At 44.5% G+C, this 20,397-nt stretch overlaps 1 protein-coding gene across 1 annotated transcript in view; it reads right to left on the minus strand.

The window, feature by feature from the left end:
• Positions 1-1,047: 1,047 nt before the first annotated feature.
• LOC146869598 (proteasome activator complex subunit 2-like) overlaps positions 1,048-20,397 on the minus strand; it is a 163,246-nt gene continuing 143,896 nt past the window's right edge. Inside the window, exons 6-9 of the mRNA XM_085640157.1 lie at positions 12,743-12,810; positions 12,444-12,498; positions 5,059-5,145; positions 1,048-1,250 (exon numbers count right to left, since the gene is read on the minus strand). Of these exons, the coding sequence (XP_085496283.1) occupies positions 1,170-1,250; positions 5,059-5,145; positions 12,444-12,498; positions 12,743-12,810 (291 nt within the window). The 3' untranslated portion in view covers positions 1,048-1,169. The remainder of the gene's footprint in view (positions 1,251-5,058; positions 5,146-12,443; positions 12,499-12,742; positions 12,811-20,397) is intronic.

Raw genomic sequence — 20,397 nt, forward strand, 5'->3', positions numbered from 1 at the left:
TGTGCAGCAGCTGACAACTCCCTCCCAGCACTAGACCGCGTTCCTTAAGCGGAAGTGCAGTTCAAGTTTGAATTTTGAGCAGAGTGCCTACAGGAAACGACTAGCTTCGTAATTCAGGCAGGTAACAATTTCACAGTTTTAAAACATTTAAAAACAGGTACCGATAGCAATGCAGTGTCAAATATACACACGCGGAGGACCGTCTGAGAGTCTCGACGCGTCTCTCTCTGTCCGCTGCGCGTCGGCTCCAGCGCCCTAATGAGGCAGTCCCCTCCCGCCCACCAACCAATCAGCTCTGCTGTGCAGCAGCTGACAACTCCCACTCAGCACTAGACCGCGTTCCTTAAGCGGAAGTGCAGTTCAAGTTTGAATTTTGAGCAGAGTGCCTACAGGAAACGACCAGCTTCGTAATTCAGGCAGGTAACAATTTCACAGTTTTAAAACATTTAAAAACATCCAAGCCCAACACTGGTGAGATTATCCATAGCATGTTTATCAACATCCACACATGCCTCAAACATTTCTTTATCACTGGACCACAGAATTTTATAATATTTGGCACAACAATTGTTGCTCTTCCTGATAAGGTTTGGCCTGTCCATGGTCACATACTAAAGAGATTGCTTCCCAACAAATCGAAGAAAGGAAGCAATGTATTGTGTTGAAATCAAATTAATTCTATCATTTGCTTCCAGCATGTTCTGATAAAATTCATTTCTTTTTGGTCTATATTCTATGTTTCACCTATTTGCATCTAATTAATAAAGCTGCCGTTATTGATCATTCTATGAATTATTGATGTTAGCCTTTTGTTAAAATACAAGTTTATCAATAAAAAAAGTACCCTGAGGGAACCATTAGTGTAACTAACCTAGTATTTAGAAAATCACCCACAGAAGATTGGACTTACTCTTTCTCTTCTCTTTTTTAGAAAGAAGTGGAGTTTATACATCTCCAAGGAGCATTAAATCCAACATCAATAGTCACCTTCCAGATAGTACTGCATTTATCATATTATAAGGCCGTGACGAAAGCAACATGCAGAGCACTGGTTCAATTTTTTTTTATTTTGTGACAATTCATAATTAAAGTGGGTTGCCACTTCTATAGCAGTTGAGTCTTGCAGCATGAAGGCTTCTGAGAAACAGATAGAGTTGTGCTCTCAGCTTTCAGTACATCGGAGGCTTGTCCTCCCCTTTGGGGTTTGTGATCTTTTCCACGTTCTTAATGATGATGTCATAAAGCTCAGCCTGCAAATAGAAAAAACAAAACTTGGATTTAAATAGGCATTATTTATGCATGTATCTCGTCATCCTCCATAACAATAGACCAAGGCGTAAAACAGAAGCCAGAAGCAACAGTTGAGCCTCATTTCAATATCATATCAGATTATCCTAAAGGCTAGAGGAAAGTCTTTAAGACTAGCACCACGTACGTTTCAAGGTGGCATGGAACATGCAGGAACACAGCTGTGCTAGGTTACAAATGAGGCAGTAAGATTTTGTTTTTAAAAAGAACACTGGTCCTTGTAAAAATGATTAAGCAAGCGAAGAATAAATACAGAAAGAAATCAATTCTATATTTGATCTATCCAGCCGGATAGTACAATTTTTAATGAGAATTTGACAATATAAAGAAACAAAAATGGTTAGTAGTGGGACAGAGTCCTGTATCCGATTCCACATAAAACAAAAGAGTTGACAATATACACTTTACAAAGACATGTTTTTAACCCTAAAAACCTAAAATGAGGCAAACAGGCGAAAGAAACAGATGCTTGTACCAGGATACAAACATTTTTTTACAAGCGTAATGATTGGCTACAACCGTGACACATTGTAATAGGATTATTTAGTGTGTACGGTGTTTTATAGTGTCGACGACGTTTCGATCCCTATAGCAGAATATTGGGATCATCATCAGGACATGGGAAATGTAAGCCTGAGCAATTCAGAAACACTAATAGTGAGGACAATCAATAATTGGGGAAAAAGGGGAAAAAAGACAAAAACATTACAAATTAAAAGGAGCTTCCCAGGAGCCTATATGGCAGGTTAAACAATTTGAATACATTTCAATGGAGCCAGTTGGAACCAAGAACCAGATATAATTTATGTGATTTCTTCGTGAATTAGAGCAGTTCCGTATAGCCCAGGATGAATTGCAGTGTGAATTCGAAAAATTAGATTTTTTTTTTTTTAAATGAACTAACCGAGACGTGAATCACGACGTGAAAGTAGCGCGGTGAGAATGGTAGTCTGGTGGCAGTTAAGAGGTGAGTTGCCAGTGATGGCAAAGATTAAGTGAGGGAACAGCGGTAAGCCGCGTGAAAGCAGTTGATTTTAACTGTACAAGTGGCGCGTGAGCGCGGTGAGTTGCCGATGGTTAGAACATGTACCTTAAGTGATAAGGTGTCCGCGTTCTCCGGTGCAGAGATGGCCAAGGATACAAGGAAAACCTGTCAATTCTGGAAGATGGAACTAAAATTGATTAACCGGGAAGATGCGAAGGGATCGTGCTAGGTTGCAACGATGATAAAACCACGCTTACCAGTTAGGAGCGGTTCAAGGCAGTAAGGGGTTTCCACGCCCCGGGTGGGTGCTTAACAGCGGGCATTCAATGAATTGGGCTTGTTCCGGTCTGGGGAAAAGAAGGGAATATAGTGGTGAGGGGGAAGGAGAGTATAACAAGAGGGTGTATAATGGACCGGGGTCTTACCTCGACTGATTTAGCAATTTCCGCGAATCCGATGACGTGCAAGGACCGCGCTGGCTCGATTGGATTGCTGACTTGAGGAGAATCAGTGCAAGGCTTGAGTTCCAACGCCCCGGTTGGGTGCGTGACAGCGTGTATATAAGGAAAGGTCTGGGGAAAGGAGAAGGGAATTGAATTGTAAGCCTAAGCGTGGGAGAGAGAAGATAAATGTGGACGGCGAGCAAGGTGGACCACGGTCTTCCCGAGATAGCAAGCCACGAGAATCCGATGGCATGCGGGGTGTGCGCTGGCTCAATGGGAATTCGGAGTGGGAGGGAATGCTGGGAGTCGGTTAAATAGCGCGCGTGATAGGATAAAAACTAACGAGGTGACTAGGGCGGCCATCTTACGTGAGAGAACAGAAAGGATGCTTGGATGATTGTGAGTGAAGCATGCTGACAGAGGGTGCAACATGCTAGAATAATCTTCTTATAATTTGCCCATTTGAAACCATTAGTATGGCACGAGAATAAGCAGAGAAGGCACCCATAGAATTCAACCAATACAGAGGAGGGAAAAGGCTTACATATAATAAAAATTTCAATTCAATACGGGAGACACGAGTAAAAGTAGTGGAAGGCATATGTTAGAATTCAAAGTAGAGTAGACCAGTCCTCGGTCCTATTCAGGCCGTTTTTAATACTTTGGGTGCGCAAAATCCATTTGAGTTCTTCTTTGTTCAACATACTGCCGATGTCAGCGCCCCTTGGAGGTGGTTTGATCATTGAGATTGTCCATTTAATGTCGTTTTCACGGTGTCCTTTCTCTGAAAAATGTTCAACCAGTGGTGCGTTGGGTGTCTTGCAACGAATGCGGCTGCGGTGTTGACAAATCCTGATGCGAGCCTTCTGAGTTGTTTGTCCTATATATATTTTTGCGCAAGGACATTGTATGACATAAATAGCATTGCATGAATTACAATTGGTGACATTTTTGGGTGTGATTGTGACATTGTTGAAAGTGAAAACTTGACCTTCAATTGAGAACTCACAAACACTACAATTACCACATTTGGCATGCCCTAGTAAGGGATTCAGACCCCATAGTTCAGGTAGAGTGGCAGGTGGTTTGATTGCGGGGAGGGCTGCCCTGACTAAGTGATCATTGATGTTTTTACTTTTGCGAAAAGCGAACAGGGGACGCTCAATGTTAGTGCCAGCATTCAGTATCGTCCAATGTTTAAGAATGGATTTACGTATGGCGTTAAGAGACGGGTGAAAAGGTGGTAACGCATACAATGCGGTTCTGGTCAGTCTTGGGTTTGGGAGATAGAAGAATTTCTCTTGGGCAATACCAAGCTCTTTTGCGTGCATTCCGTACCAATCTTTTGGGATACCCTCGGGCTTGTAGTTTAGATGAAAGGACTGCTGCCTCTTGGAAATAGTCTTCTTTCTTAAAACAGTTCCTCCTGACGCGGAGGAATTGTGAATAAGGAAGAGAGTCTCTTAAAGCACGTGGATGGTTGCTACTGTATTTCAGTAAAGTGTTCCTCTCGGTAGGTTTCCTGTACAGACTGGTGATTAATTCACTGTTGGTATGTTGAATAGTGAGGTCCAGGAAGGGTATGGAAGTTTTGTTATGTGTTAAGGTAAATTTTAGGCCTTGGCAGTAAGATTGTGTGTCATTGTGTGCACAAAGCTAACAGGCACAAGAGTGATGTGGCACACAGAGTAATTCGGTTTTTGAAACAGAATGACCAAATGAAAGCACATACACAATAAGGCTGTGAACCTTACATTCAAGAAAATTGAGTCTACACTATGTATTGCGCAAACCAAGCAACATAGAGATCACATAATATCACATGGGAAAGTGTTGGACAACAGACCCCTTAATATTGCATCAGCAGTATGGAAGCAGAACTTTTGATGATAAGCAAAAATGATGAGTGGGGTTAAATTATTACGATTACCACTTGGGGAAACATGATAAACTGAAAAGGAAATATCCTGAGGTGGTAAAGTTGGTTTGTTCTTTTGTGGTAACAGTCGGGAGTTGCAGTATTACCAATGGATTTCACGTGTCTAGAACACCGGGACTAATTTGGTCTAGTTAACATTAATACAAGTTTTCTGCTTCTTTATGTGTGTGGTTACCACCAGCTTTTTGCTACTGGCAACATAGTTTTTATGGGATGCTATGCAATCTGGTAATACCACAACACTCAACTTGTGATAATGCTAAAATGCCTGGCAATTCCAATAGAGTACATTTTTACTATTACTGCAATACTCCATAGGAAAGCAAATGTGCAAAACAAAATAAGGGCCTAACCACTTTTCCTGTCCCCTGCCAAATACTCACATAGAAGCCACGCACGTCCATCAAAATGCTGCGTATCTCTGCATACACTGCCTCATCCTTTTCATGCACAAGTGTGCGGTAATCCATCTGTGGTGAGTGAGAATAACAAACTGGTGACAACAACACTTGAGATCAGAATGAAACAAGAGAGACTTTGGGACTGGAGTAAGAGGGAGTCTGTTGTGTTACGAGGAGGAAAGCCAACACTTGGGAAAAGAAAGAAGTAAAAAGGCATCGAAATGAGGTGTGGAATTTGAAGATCAACAAGTGTGCGACGTGGAGCAACCAAAGACTTGGGTAATCAGGAGTAAGAATGATGGTTCAGAGTAAGATAAGTGTCAGATTGGGGCATTGAGATCTATGTACCAATAATGTGCACTCGTCATTATAATTCAGTTAAACTTCACAATGTGGTTCAGTTCTGGCTCATGCTGACACTCTGAGCCTTATTCTACTATTATAAATGAGGTACATACACGCACACAGCACAACAACGCTGGGTTAACAGTTAGGGGGCTTTGACTTCACTCATAACATACAGGTGTCATAAAATAGTAGTCTATCTTACATATTTCCATTGCAAGTAACGGTCAACAGAACAGTGCAATAGATTAAACACTCCATGATGGGCTTGGCACCCCGGAGTGCTGGCATGCACACCAAACTCAGGCAGTTATGGAGACACACATACTGAGGAAATAGAAACTTCAGTGATTCTGATGGGGGTATCCACGAAACATTATAAAAATATTCACTCAATTCTAAATACAAGCTACTCAGGTCACCATGCAAGCACAGACAGTTCCATGAACATCACTCCAATCTACACAGGAGTGCACAAACATGCATGCAATTGGTAGCGGTGAGCGGGTCATATTACGTCGGAGTTAAAAACATGCATACCATTTGAATATAGATAGCTCTTTATACAGCTACCCAGGGACAGAGTCACAACAACATTTGAACCATATACTGAGCTGTGAAGGGAGGTACTGAAACTAGGAACAACTAAATTACCAAGCAGTGATATTGTGTTTAAAGGTTACGTAAACATTTGGATTGAAAATGGAACACGTGGTAACTGAATGCTCGGAGAACACGCAAGTAAACAAACACTGGATGCTGACTTTCGTAACAATTGTTTTTATACATTTTTTAAACTATCCTGATTGATCACATAGGTGATCACCAATAGGTGGATCTGATGCACAAGTTACTTACGTTCGGTAACGATCTATCTGTAAGAGACATTAGTCCGTCGTAGGTGTCGTGACGTCAGTTCTGTACACGACTTTCCGCGCCAGGAACGCAGACCCATGCAAGATACTGACCACTGGTGCATTGAAACTAGGGCCCTGAAAGGGATGTCCTTAACCCCAGAAATCAGTTCGCAGAACGGGGAGGATAGGTAGGGCGGTAAGGAATCTTTCACTAACTAATGTCTCTTACAGATATATCGTTACCGAAGGTAAGTAACTTGTGCATCTGAAAGAGACACGTTAGTGATAGATTCCTTACCTTAGAAAAGATACCTCAGCAATACCAACCCTGGTGGTGGGTCTGCGAACCAAGATCACACCAGAAAGTTACGGAGAACAGAACGGCCAAAGAAGCCATCTCTCCAGACTTGCCTGTCAGGGCAATAATGTGGAGTAAAAGTGTGCAGCGAGGCCCACGTGGCTGCCTGACCGATGTCTTGCAGGGGGACACCATGTCCATTGCAGTAGTAGCTGCTGTCGCCCTGGTAGAATGGGCGCGCAGCCCCACCGGAGGCTCCTTTTAGCCAGAGAATAACAGGCTTTTATACACAAGACGACACAGCGGGAGATACTCCTCTTGTGTACAGCCCGGCCTTTCTTGGCGCCTACATAGCCAACAAAGAGCTGGTCATCCACCCAGAACTGTTGTGTAGCATTCAGGTAAAATGAAAGCGCACGTTTTGAGTACAGACGGTGGAGCCTCTCTTCCTCTCTGGAGGGGTGCGGAGGCGGAAAGAAAGTGGGCATGGTGATAGTTGAAGGCAGTAACAACCTTTGGCAAAAAGGAAGGACGAGTGCGGAGCACAACCTTGTCCAGATGAACAGACAGAAAAGGAGGTTTACAGGAAAGAGCCTGGAGCTCACTCACGCGCCTAGAGGAGGTGATGGCAACCAGGAAAGCAGTCTTTAAAGTTAGTAAACGAAGAGGACAGTTGTGAAGCGGTTCCAAGGGAGCGCACATCAAATAGGCAAGAACCAAATTCAAGTACCACTGCAGCATCACAAAAGGAATAGGAGGGAAATGGTGAGTAATGCCTTTGAGAAATCTATTCACAACAGGGGAATTGAACAGAGAGGGCTGATCAGGTAGCCTGAGAAAGGCTGAAATTGCAGAAAGGTAGCCCTTAATAGCGCCCAGAGCAGAGCCCTGCCGGGCCAAAGAAAGAAGGAACAAAAGGACTTCTGAAAGAGGGGCAGAAAGGGGCTCCACAGCCTTTGCTGCGCACCAAGCCACACATTTGTTCCACCTGCAGGCGTATACAGATTTAGTTGAGGAACGCCTGGCTGCCAGAATGACATCACAGACTTCAGAAGGCAAGTCAAATGGAATCAACTGTCGCCACTCAATCTCCACGCAAAGAGACGGAGGCTGGACAGGTTCAGTGGAGGACCGTCCGCTGCTGAGACAGAGAAGATCCTCCCGAAGAGGCAGTCAGATCGGGGGATCCACGCTCATACTGAGTAGATCGGGATACCAAACTCTTCGAGCCCAGTCCGGGGCCACAAGAATGACTTGGGCCTGGTTGCGCCTGATCATCTTCAGCACTCTGGGTAGAAGTGGTATAGGCGGAAAGGCATACCATAGACCGCAACTCCACTTGTGACGAAAAGCGTCGCTGAGCGAGTGCCACCTTGGAAATTTCAACACGCAGAACTGCTGACATTGCGTGTTCTCTTCGGTGGCGAATTGATCTAACCAAGGATCTCCCCACTGTTGAAAGAGACCTTGCGCCACCTCCGAGTAAAGACGCCATTGATGATCTTTCATGCACCTGCGGCTGAGTTCGTCCGCCCTGGAACCTGCCAATTGTTGAACCACCAAGGAAATGCCTTGATGTTCCAGCCATGTCCAGAGACGCAGAGTCCCCTGACATAGGGTCCGCTGGCCCCGTGACCCACCTCGGCGGGTCCCACGTTCGCAGCTGCGCAGAGACTGTTGCTGCGCAGGCCTGTGGCTCTGAAACAAACGTGTTTGTGCGCCCCTTCCTTGGCCACACAAGGAACGAAAAGCAGAAGCCGAAGGAGTGCGTGTGGCCGAAAGGCCCAAGGACTTGGCCGTAGCTCGCGAGTCCTTAAAGTGCTCAACGCACTATTCGCCTTGTCGCCAAAAAGGCGAGTGCCATCAAAAGGCATGTCCATCAGAGTGTTCTAGACATCCCCGGAAAAGCCAGTCGTCCTCAGCCAGGCGTGACGACGAGGGGATAGGGTCATCCGACGTCCCTAAAGGTTAGTCTCCGGTGTCAAAGTTTAGATATTCCTCCAAATGATCCCAGACTGCCGGTAGTAAAACCTTGTGACTGAGTAATGTATCATTTAAGCACACATGCCACTTGAGTGTCCTATTCTGTTGCATCTGGCACAGTACTAGGGAGTGATCTGAAACGGAAAGAACCCTCATCCCAGCACAAGAATGTATTGTCTTGAAAAATAATGTGTATTCTGGCATAGGATTTATGTGAGGTTAAGCAGCAGGAATAGTCTGAATGATGCTGCATGCCTGCCACACATCTATTAGACCCACCTTCTCAAGCTCATGCAATTTATCTCTTTACATCATGGCTGTTTCCCCCAACCAAATGCATGTCCATTCTTGTCACACTAGCATCAAGCACAGAATTTCAGCCCCCTTCACCCATATTCACAGGTCCTTAGCCACATACCTCCTTTTCTCAAAAATGTCTTTTCAATAGGAGCCACTATCCCCCTTAATCAGCATAACTCTCACCAAATGAGAACCCCACGTGGTGAGAAAAGCACCCCTACACCTGCCATTTTAGTGTTCGCAGTAGAACAAACCCTCCATACATCCCTATGTAACAGATGCATTGCCCGCAAGGGGCAGATGTGTGTCCTTAGCTTCTTAAGGGAATGTAGGGTCATCTATCATTCACCATAGCATTTAGCCCCTGCATATGAAAGCAGATGATGTGCAGGGACCTCTCTCTACATGTTTCTGGCAGTTGGGATAGCCATCTCTCTCATCACTTCCTTAAACGTTACAGCCACTCAATTTAACTTCTGAGCCCTCCACACCACCCACATATCTAAACCACATTCGACAATTATGCTGTACATTAAACAGAAGTCCTCCCCTAAGGCTTACTGAACAGTAATCCCCTTTCAGGACATTAGTGTGACACTTCTAACAGTGAAGCCCTCGCCACTGCCTCCCTGCTCCCAGTCTGCAGGGCCTATTTGTCAAATTGGAGCTGTCAAACACGTGGCCACCCGGGCGGCCACATGTATATCTGGCCCTCTTTCTTTGGTGACTGGCCCACTGTGATCGACTGGTGCATTGATGCCGGTCTCGCCTTCCTCATGGAATCAATAGATGGTCTGGCAGTACTCTTTCTTGTGATGTTTTTTAAATGATCAGGATGGGTGTGGTGCCTGGCTTTTGTCTTTCACGGTTTGGCAGTCCGAAATGCACTACCTCCGATACTCTCAAAATATCCTTTGCTTCTTTTAGGCATTTGTTTTGCTATCTCTGGCTATTCCACTAAAATAAATGACTTGAAATGCATGGCCACAGTGGACTAGGGTACAGGGATCAACTCAGGAAGATGATATTGAGGAACCTGTCTCAAATGCTAAAATTAAATGTGGAAAAGAACATAACTCCCTAGAAGTGTGGTTTATTATGGATGATCTTGGGAACTTAGCAAATGTTCTTAGATGAGCACAAATACTTCACTAAATCACAACTAAGGCTACCTTTTACATGCTTTGCGCCTTTAGACCAAGAAGCCGGTTGATGCCCCTTCTCATGTTGCTTGAGCTCTTACACCACTGGCAGAGAATTGTTGCATCAAGATAAACTGATGACGTGTATCACATGGTATGGGGAAAGGGAAACTATTTAGCTATTTATATGGACAATATAGGGCTTTGCATGGGAGACTCACAATGCTCTCCAGGGTCTGAATAAGAACATGATGGAGGTGTTTGGCATAGATATAGACTGGACCATTAGCACGGGGGCCATCAGTGGTGTTTCTGGTATAAGGGAGAGGTGCCGCAAACTAGAGATTGATAGATTCAAGTACCTACGAAAATTTGTGTTGAGAAATGAAACTGCAAACTGAGGGACAAATTATAAACCAATGGTACCAAGACTTCGACCTTTGGAAGACAGAAGAGGGAACACAATAGGAAAAGCAACTATGACTCCCCATTTTATAAACATGCTTAAAATACTCTTTACAGCTCAGACAATTTATCTGCAAAGTGCTAAGCATTTTCTGTAATTTAAGAGGTGGGTGGGGCGCGCCCCCAGTGTCACAAGTAGTTCTGCAGACATTGAGTGGAAGGCAATAGATGCTATTGATGGGAGGGAAGAATACGAAAACACCATTCTAGACAGGTATGATATACAAAGGTGGAGGCTTCAGAAAATGGGACCCGAATCCAGGATTTGTTTTAAATTTGAAACAAAGGCATACTTATACATATAAAGAAACACATTCGGAATATGACTTGGATAAGCACCAAGTACAGCTGTGGTTTGCAGGGGGTTCATGACTAATCGAAATAAAAACATATCAGTACAGAACCCACTGGAAGACTGAGTCTAACAAAAGAGATGCCCCAGATTCATAAACAAAGTAGAAGTATGCCAGATAATGTTGCTATGCCGAATGGAGAAATGGGAAACAGACTAGGTAACTTAGGTTCCTCACAATAGAGAGAAAAAAACTCCGTAGGAGAGTGGCTACTCCCAATAAGTTTGGGTAAGCACAATTCACGGTCCTTGACAAATTACTCAAGGGAGAGATTACAGAAAATGTGAAAAAAATGGTGTTCCCAAAATCCTAACGGACATGCTGAATATAGAGACTTATTTTGTGGTGTCTGGGGCTCCACATGCACAATCCTACTAGGTACATCTTACGCATTAGTGAGGGAGCATATTGAGAATTTTCAATCACTGTAAATCTATAATTGATGTCAAATTAGAAAATTATACTAGCGCCTTCCTTCTAGTACCACTACGCGAAAGAGTCCTGGTCCTGTTTTATTGTGTAAAAAACAATAAATGCCCACTGATGAAGTAGTGGATGTGCAAGAAGACCAGTAAAATAACTAATAATGTTTAATGTAACAATATCAAATTGAGTGAGAAAAAGTTAAAACTGATTTAGTATCTTTGCACGTCAAGGTGGAAAAAATAACAGATTCAAGAGACTTACAATACCATGAAATGTATATATTCAACACTATGTTTTATACTTCTTAATGTAATACTATTGGCCAGCCAGAGGCAATGCCAATTATCAATAATAATAGAAATAATTGGTGGTCACCAGAGTTTTACGAAATGTCAATAAAAGGTATTCATTATAAAAAAAAGAAAGATCAGTTGTTTGGGAATCAGAAAATAAGGAGGGCAACTTGGGAGTTCACAGGGGAATAAGTGGGAAAGTTCTGAGTTGGAGATCAGAGAAAACAGAGAAAGGGCGAGACAGACTTGGCAATCAAAGAAGAGTCAAATGCAGTTTAGGAGAATCTAGAAGGAGATTGGAAGATCTGAGAAGATAAAGAAAAAACTTGCACACAAAAGATAGGAAAGAGCAAGAGCAGTGGTTCTTAAGCCGTGGTCCGAGGCCTACTCAGGGTGCCCTTTGAGGTTTTACAAAATTGAATAATATTAAAATCCATATATTTAAATAAATTAAGTATATAGACAATTAAAGAAGCAAAACTGAATATTAAAACGTTTTCCACATTTGATTGTGAATTAAACAAAATATTTCACTATTTGAACATTTGTTTTGTTATACTTATTTTTATGTATTGTTTTGAGGTTCATATCATAAGAATTGCTTAGGTCGGGAGTTCCAGACATCCATTACTAACTCAGTGGTCCACAGAAGTCTAAAGGTTAAGAACTGTTGAGCTAGAGAACTATTGATGTGACATATAGCTTGGCTGCTGCACATTTGGGTTCACCTACTGAAACACTCTGGGGCAGATCAATTCTGCCCCTTGTAACACCATCTCTCCCCACTCTGCCCTGTTGGAGGGGGAAGGGAGGAAGTATTTTGGACAGAGAATGGATGCAGAATTTAAAGGGCAGAGGGAGCCAGTATATCTGGGACAGATTAAGTAATGCTTAGTCACACTCACCACATGCGTCTCCTTTGATGCCTTTGCTACTGCATCGCCACGCTCCAAGAAATACCTGAAGACAAGCATGAAAAGTGATAACACCAGCCCACCAATCAGTAGTTTATTTCATTTGTTCTCTTCCTCCCTTTCTTCCATCTCTCTATTTTCCATTACCGATTTACTTCCTCCACCCTTATTTCTTCTCTATAACCTCCCCGTTTTTCATCCAATCCCTTTATCTCCCTGAACTCTTCTCCTCTTTTCTCCTCTAGACTTCTCTTGCCGTTACTCCCTCAGAACCCTCAATACAGACTTACTTGGCAATGTTGGTCTGGAACGCTTCAACTTTGGTCTTGACGGCTGTCACTCTTTCCAGGACCTTCTCCTAATATGGCAGGGAGAGAGTAAGAGACCAGAAATGTTTAATGAGGTGTGAAAGAGGCAAGTGGTTTGTAGCATCAGAAGGTTCTCCTTTTAGAAAAGCAGATGCAGGGCTCGGGTGCAACAAACATTGAATCAATTAGGACTGTGGTCCTGAGCAAAAGGTGATGGCATTGGAGCCGAGGTCTTCATTCTTTTGTCATGTTATCCTCACAGACCCACTCGTGTGAGTAGAAGGCAGGCAGTCTAAAGTACTTATAACTCTTAAGGGAACAGCAAGTTATTTAGATGTAATCCAAGCTAAGCATCCTAGGAATATTCAATTAAGTCATTAACACTGTTACATAACAAAAAAATAAACACACACAAACAGAAAATATCAAAAATAAATGTCCAAATATTATGTAATGAGAACAAAAAAAAACATTTGCAGCATAATCCTTACCTAGCTGTCCAAACTATATTAAACATAACTGAAATTAAAGGGCAGTATAGCCAGATAAGCAGCAGCGAAGGAAAGCTGAAAAGAACACTTCATCTATGAGAAGCCAGTTGATTCCATATCTCATCGTGCCTTACACTGGCTGCTGCTCCAGAGCTTCAGACCTATGAATGAGTACAAGAACCCAAAAGTGCAATGTTTTACTCTACTAGAGGAGGATGGTTGGGCCTTTATGAATGCAAGACTAGAGTAACATGCACATCCCTACATTGACTTGCCATAGAAAATTAAGGACAGTAGGACCTATATACACAACAGCAGCCAAAACCTTATTCAAATAAAGTTTTCAGAGCGGCATTAAAAACGACATGACCTGCTCTGGCATTTGAGCGGTAGCAATAATGTTTAGTGGATGCACAGATGAAACTTCAAGTTGCAGCTCTGCAAATATCGCCTACAGAGACACTGCTCAGCTGTGAAACCATAATTGCCCTTTGTGTTCAGCCAAAGCACCACCTTGTAATCATAGGTACTTAACATAATAACACAATTTTTTCCTGGTCATTAAAAGAAAAAGTAAAATGCTCTGAGAGCACTGAGGAATCAAATTCTCATCTCCTCTTTCCCAACATAAAATGGCCTGAACAGATCCACATATTAAATATTGATGAAAAACAACTGTACGCTGAATACATAAAACTGAGGAAAAAGGATTATGTTGCTTACCCAGTAAGCATCTGTTCTTGGCATGTAGAACTGTAGATTCACATGCTTTGCATACTCCTGCCATCTAGTGTTGGGTCCGGAAGTTTGCAAATTGTTTTTCTTTTAAGAAGTCTTTCCAGTTCCGAGGTAAGGTGACTCCTCCTTTCGGTGATGGTGTGCATGGGCATAGACTCCATTGTTAGATTGTTTTCCCGCAAGAGTGTGAGAATGTAATAAGTGTAGTACGGAGATGTTCATGCGTATGTGATGTAAATAATGAGAACTGCAACAACTACTGGTGTCCGGGGAGGCAGGAGGGCGCATGTGAATCTACAGCTCTACATGCCAAGAACAGATGCTAACTGGATAAGTAACCTAATCTGTTCGAGGCATGTATGCTATAGATACACGTGCTTTGCATAGACTATATAGTAGTATCCTCTCGAAGTGGGGGCTAACCAGAGGATGTTGCAGTTCTCTGAAAAAGTGTCTTTAGCGCTGCTCGGCCTACATATGCCTCTTGGCGTGCTAATACATCCACACAATAGTGTTCAGTAAATCTGTGTGGTGTAGACCGTGTTGCTGCTTTACAGATGTGAGCTATAGGGATGTTACCTAAAAAGGCAATAGATGTCCCTATTTTGCGAGTGGAATGCACTCTAGAGGGTATTGATAAAGGACCAGATGAACGACCATTTGTTTTTGCGCCTCACAATTTGCGACAAATTGCGAGTCGCAAATTGGAAAGCGCAAAATCAAACGTACATCAGTGTGTTCAACACGGTTTGCGATTTCGAATGGGGTCGCAAATTGCGAGGCTCATTAAGATTGAGGAGCCTCTCGCAATTTGCGACCCCATTGGGAATGACAGGCCCTCCCAGGGATGGTGGCCTGCTGGGCTCAGCAGACCACCATGCATGGGACTGCTTTTAAATAAAGCAGTTTTATTTTTTTTTAAATGCAGCACGTTTTCGTTAAAGGAATACGGGATTCATTTAAAAAAAAGCATAGAAAACGAAACGTTTTCGTTTCATTGTTTTAAGGGCAGGCAGTGGTCCCTGGGACCACTATTTGCAAAGTGGAAGGGATACCTGCTACTTGAAGTACTCGCTATTTGGAAGGTAAAGCCCCTTCCAAATAGCGAGTCTCTAAACATTTTTTTGCGAGTCGCAATTCATTTGCGACTCGCAAAAAATGTGTTGGTACATGGCCATGACAATTTTAGCATTAGCAAACGGGTCGCTAACCTGTTTGCGCATGCTAAAAGTGTTTGTACATCTGGCCCAAAGTTTTTAGCTTTTGCGTAGCAAGTTTGAATGCACTTAACAATCCATCTTGAAATGCCCGATTTAGAAATAGGATTGCCTTTGTGAGGTGGTGTAAATGAAACAAACAGTTACTTTGTTTTATGAAAATCTTTTGTTCTTTTGATATAATACAATAGAGCTCTTCCGACGTCAAGTGAGTGAAGAGCGCGCTGTGCTACTGTATCAGGTTGAGGAAAGAAGACAGGTCACTATAATGATTGATTAATATGGAAAGCAGAAACCACTTTAGGAAGGAATCTGCGATTGTTGCGAAGAACAACCCCATCTTTATGGAGTTGAAAGAACAGTTCTCCTAAAATTAATTGCTGCAGCTCACCAACTCTCCTTAATGATGCTATTGCAATGAGGAATGCAACCTTCCTGAACTGTAAAGGACACGTGTGTAGTGGTTCAGAGGGTGGACCCATATGTCCAAGTATAATATTAAGATTCCACACTGGTGCCAGGGGAATTCTTGGTGGTATAACTCTTTAGTCCTTCCATAAAGGCTTTAATGACAGGAACTTTGAGCAAAGACAAATGCAGTCTGTTTTGTAAATATGTAGCTCAGCTACTGCTGCAAGATGCAACCAAATTGATGTGCAAGCCAGCCCAGATTGCTGTAGGTGCAGAAGGTAACAAACAATGTTCTGAATAGAAGCATCCAGAGGTAGAATTTGGTTGTTGTTACAGTAGACAACAAACCGTTTTCATTTTGCTGCATAGCAAGCTCTGGTAGTAGGTTTTCTTGCTTCCTTCAGAATAGTCATACAGTCTGGTGGTGAATTTAAATCTCCAAACTCTATGGCTTCAGGAGCCAAATCGCTAGGTTGAGTTACTTGGGATTTAGATGCTTGATTTCTCCATGGTTCTGAGTGAGGAGACTGGAGTTGAGATGTAGCTTTTGATATGGAACGACTGAGAGTTCTAACAGGGTGGTGTACCACGGTTGACGGGCCCATGTGGGAGCTACTAGATTCAGTGTGAGGGATGTTTTCCTGAGCTTCCGAACCAGAAATGGAAGGAGAGGGAGAGGCGGAAAAGCGCAGGCAAATATCTCTGATCAATTCATCCTAAGCGAATTGCCTTTGAATAGAGGGTGTGGGGACCTGGAGGCGAAACTTGGACATTGTGCATCGTCTGCTGTGGTGAACAGATCTATTTGAGGATATCCCCATTGTTCAAAGTATGGAAGGAGAACTTGGGGATTAAGTTCCCACTCATGTATTTGTTGTCCCCTGCTGAGGAGGTCGGCAATTTGATGGTTTACTCCTGTGAGGTTTTCAGCCAGAAGGTACATTTTGTGATGGATTGCCCATTTCCAAATTGGCTGAGACAGTTGTGACAATTGGAGAGAGTGTCGCCCCACCTTGTTTTTGTACATAGTACATCTTCTGTCTCGTCTTTGTGGACTAGGACAACATTGGTTGCGAGATGAGAATGAAAAACCTTCAGATCTAGAAATACTGCTAGAAGCTGTAGATAGTTGATGTGGAGTGGTTTGCGTTTGTCGTCCCAGAGATCCTGTATTGTGTAATGATGGAGATGTGCTCCTCAACCTGTCAGATATGCGTCTGGCTGTTAGCACGACTTGTGGAACAGGGTCGCTGAAAGGCCGCCCTTTTGAAAAATGTTGTGGGTTCCACCACTGCAGAGAGCAATGGGTGCGGGTGTCTACCAACACTAGATGTGTTAACTGACCATGTGACTGATTCCACTGACGTGCCAAGCATTTCTTTTTTTCTTTGTTTAAATTTGTTTATTGCTTTTTTCCATTTTATGGTACGCATCTGTTCACTAGTTACATAACAATGCAAGGGTTTCTTTTCCATTTTTTAATTTTTTTAAATCAATAAGTAGTCTGAGCCGTCGTACATAATAGTATGTTTCCATGAAAAACTATTTTTTGAAAACAGCTAGCAAGATAACAATTGACTTAACAGGGTGGATATTCTGTCCTCTTGTAAAAGAACTGAAGGTATCGATGGTGGGTCCTCGTTCCGAACTATGCTTCTCTGACTGTCTTGTTGTTGATCTACGCACATGTGCATTGTTCATAGTGGTTGTCATGCGTCGTGTTAGACCTGGGTGAATGTCAGCGGGGAGGTGGAGAACACAGCTACAGACGTGTTGTCTGAGTCCTCGGAGGGATTCTGACACATGGCGCGAAAGTCTGTCAGGATTGCGTCCCATTTGGTTGCCATCGGCTGCTTCCTAATGCCTATCGCATCCTCTCGACGTAGCGCTATGCTCTCCGCCTTTGCCCAGCAAAGTAGCGATTGGTACCAGGATTTCGCTGGGGGTGGAGGGGTGGGGGGTGTCCCTGGGGATTTCCACTGCCTCCTAAGTAGGCGCTTGGCTACTATTAGCCCTAACTCAATGTAGCGGGATGTCACTTTATTCTTACTCGACCACTTGTATAAACCCAAGATACACACCTCCCACGACCAGGTAAGTGTGCGCTCCTTGCTCACCACCGCGAGGCAGCTGGCGTCGGTACGATTGAAGTATTTATTTATTTTGGTTGGGGTCAAGTATGCTCAGTGGACTATATAATACTGTATGAGCGGGAACCTAGCTCCTGAGGATATCCTCCCTTTCTCGTTCGGTGCTGGGGCGCTGCAAATCCATGTCCCAGTGGGCTCGAGGGATTCCAGCTGCGGCACGGTGTGTATCCTTAAGGATTCCGCGAACCATCTGACTAAGTGGCGGCCCGTGTCCAGTTCATGCAGATATTGCACAGTCAGATGCGTGGCCGGCTCCTGCGCAACCTAGCCCCATGCCTCTTGTAGCATGGGCACCACTGCCGCTTGCAACAAGAATTCACCCTGGGGGAGGCCTGTGTCTTCCACAAGGGTACCAAACGGCAGGAGTTGCCCATCGCTATATAAATACCCTAATGTAAGGATACCCACCTCCTCCCATTGGGGCAGATCCCCGGTGGTGACTGCTTGGTGCCCCCTGGGCATGCCAAGAATGGGGTTCACATGGCGCGTAACTCGCAGACTGCGATGGAAGCATTAGTGGGCCTCCTCCACTAGTAGCTGGGCAGGCCGCCTGCCCCGTCGGTAGGGTGGAACAACACCACTATCTGTGGGTGGGTGAGTCCGGGGCACAAGTCGCTGACTCCTCCAGATGGGACGCATCAAGCCATCTCGCCACCCACTGGAGCTGCGCTGCAAGATAGTACTGCTCCATGTTGGGTAGCGAGAGGCCCCCGCTGGCTGCCAAAAGGTACATTTTGATTAGCGCCACCCTGCTGCACGACCCGTCCCAAATACATTTCTGGACATCGAGCTCTAAGCTTTTGAACAGCGCTGGTTTGTGGCATAAGGGCACATTTACGAAGTGGTACAGCAGTCGCAGGAGTACCACCATCTTGAGTAGCGTTATCCTCCTAATGACCGTCAGAGGAAGAGCACCCCAGAAAGTCCTCTGCGCACGTATCGCAGTGATAGCTCGCACCAGTTTACCTTCAAGAAGGTCTGCAGGCCCTCTACAGAGGAGTATCCCCAGATATCGGAATGCCGACTCCTGCCAATGGATTGGCTTGTTGCTGAGGGACAATCGTGGGTTCAAAGTGGTCTCCGAGAAAGGGTACATGCATGATTTGTCCCAGTTTACATGGAGTCCTGAAACGTTAGCAAATTCAAATAATATTGGCTCTATTGAAGCATAAGACGAACTAACATCCTTGGAGGTAAATAAGCAGGTCGTCCGCGTATAATGAGACATGCCATCACCCAAGGGGATCCCACACTCATCTTGCGTTTTACGCAGTGACTCAGCTAGCTGCTCGATGGCCAGTGCAAATAGTAACAGCGAGAGCGGGCACCCTAGCCGCGTACCCCGCTCGATTGGAATCTGATCTGATAGGTGCGGGCCAGTCTTAACTCTAGCTACTGCTTGGGTATAGAGAAGTCGTACGAGGCTTGGGAACTCTTCCCCCGGGTCATATTTACGGAGCACAGCAAACAAGAATCCCTAATCCAAGGTGTGGAAGGCCTTTTCCAAATCTAATATTAGGCATCCGGAATGGTCCCAGTTCTCCCTAGCATAGTGAGCCATTCTGAAGAACCGGCGGAGATTTAGGGACGTGCTGCAAGCCGGCACAAAACCATTTTGGTCCATGTAAACCAGCTTCAGAACCAGCGAGGCCAGTCTGCACACCAGCAGCTTAGCTAAAATCTTATAATCAGTATTTAGGAGTGCAAGTGGGCAGTATAAGCCCAGCAGCTCCGCGTTCCTGTTTGGCTTCGACACCAGCATTGACTCACGTAGTGTACACGACAGGGTCCCCCACTCCAGCACGAGTAGTCTGCCTGCCCCATCAGCTGCGGCATGTGTGCGTGCTGCATGTGAGGTGTAATTTAGGTAGCATAATCTCTCTAGCACCGCCATGTGTTTGTCTCTGGCCGTCTATTGCCTGCTGCATGCCGCTAGCCAGGTCGGTCTCCAGTCTAGTGAGGGTACGCTCTATGCAGCTTATTTCATCGTCAAGTTGTTTTCTAACGGACTTACTTAAGCTCCGGCATCACCCTCTGATCGCAGGCTTTCCCGCATCCCATAGCAACCCAGTGTCCGTGATCAAGCCAGTGTTTTCCTTGAAATATGCGACTATTGCCTGCCGGAAGGGGAGGGTCTTCCAGGGCCAGGGGTTGCAGTCTCCAGAGATGGGTAGTGGGTCTCTCTTCATCACCCTGCAGCATGTGGGTGTTGTGGTCTGAATGTGTTTTACCCATGTAATCTGCTTTGGCACCTGCTGGGTTGCAACAAAGCGGTCGATGCAAACGTGTAGTCCATGCGGGTGCGAGTAGAGTAGAGAGCAACTGCGGGTTAAGTGCCCTCCAGACATCCGACAGCCCCCAGCAGCGTACCCAGTCCTCACGTGTTAGATGCTGCATTAGTGTGTGTGTGTTTCAGTGGAGGGAAGGACCTATCAATGGTGTTGTTAAAATCCCCGACGGGCAACCATGGCACATCGCACCAGTGCGATAGTATGTTGGACGGCGTATGCTGGAACGTGCTCTGGATCGTGTTTGGGGCATAAATGGAGCCTATCACCATGTGCTTCCCACTCAGCTGCTCTTTAGATAGGACATATCTGCCATAGGCCATAGGCATCAATCTCAGTCTC

This window comes from Triturus cristatus, chromosome 1_1 (genome assembly GCF_964204655.1).
Source record: "Triturus cristatus chromosome 1_1, aTriCri1.1, whole genome shotgun sequence".
Taxonomy (NCBI): domain Eukaryota; kingdom Metazoa; phylum Chordata; class Amphibia; order Caudata; family Salamandridae; genus Triturus; species Triturus cristatus.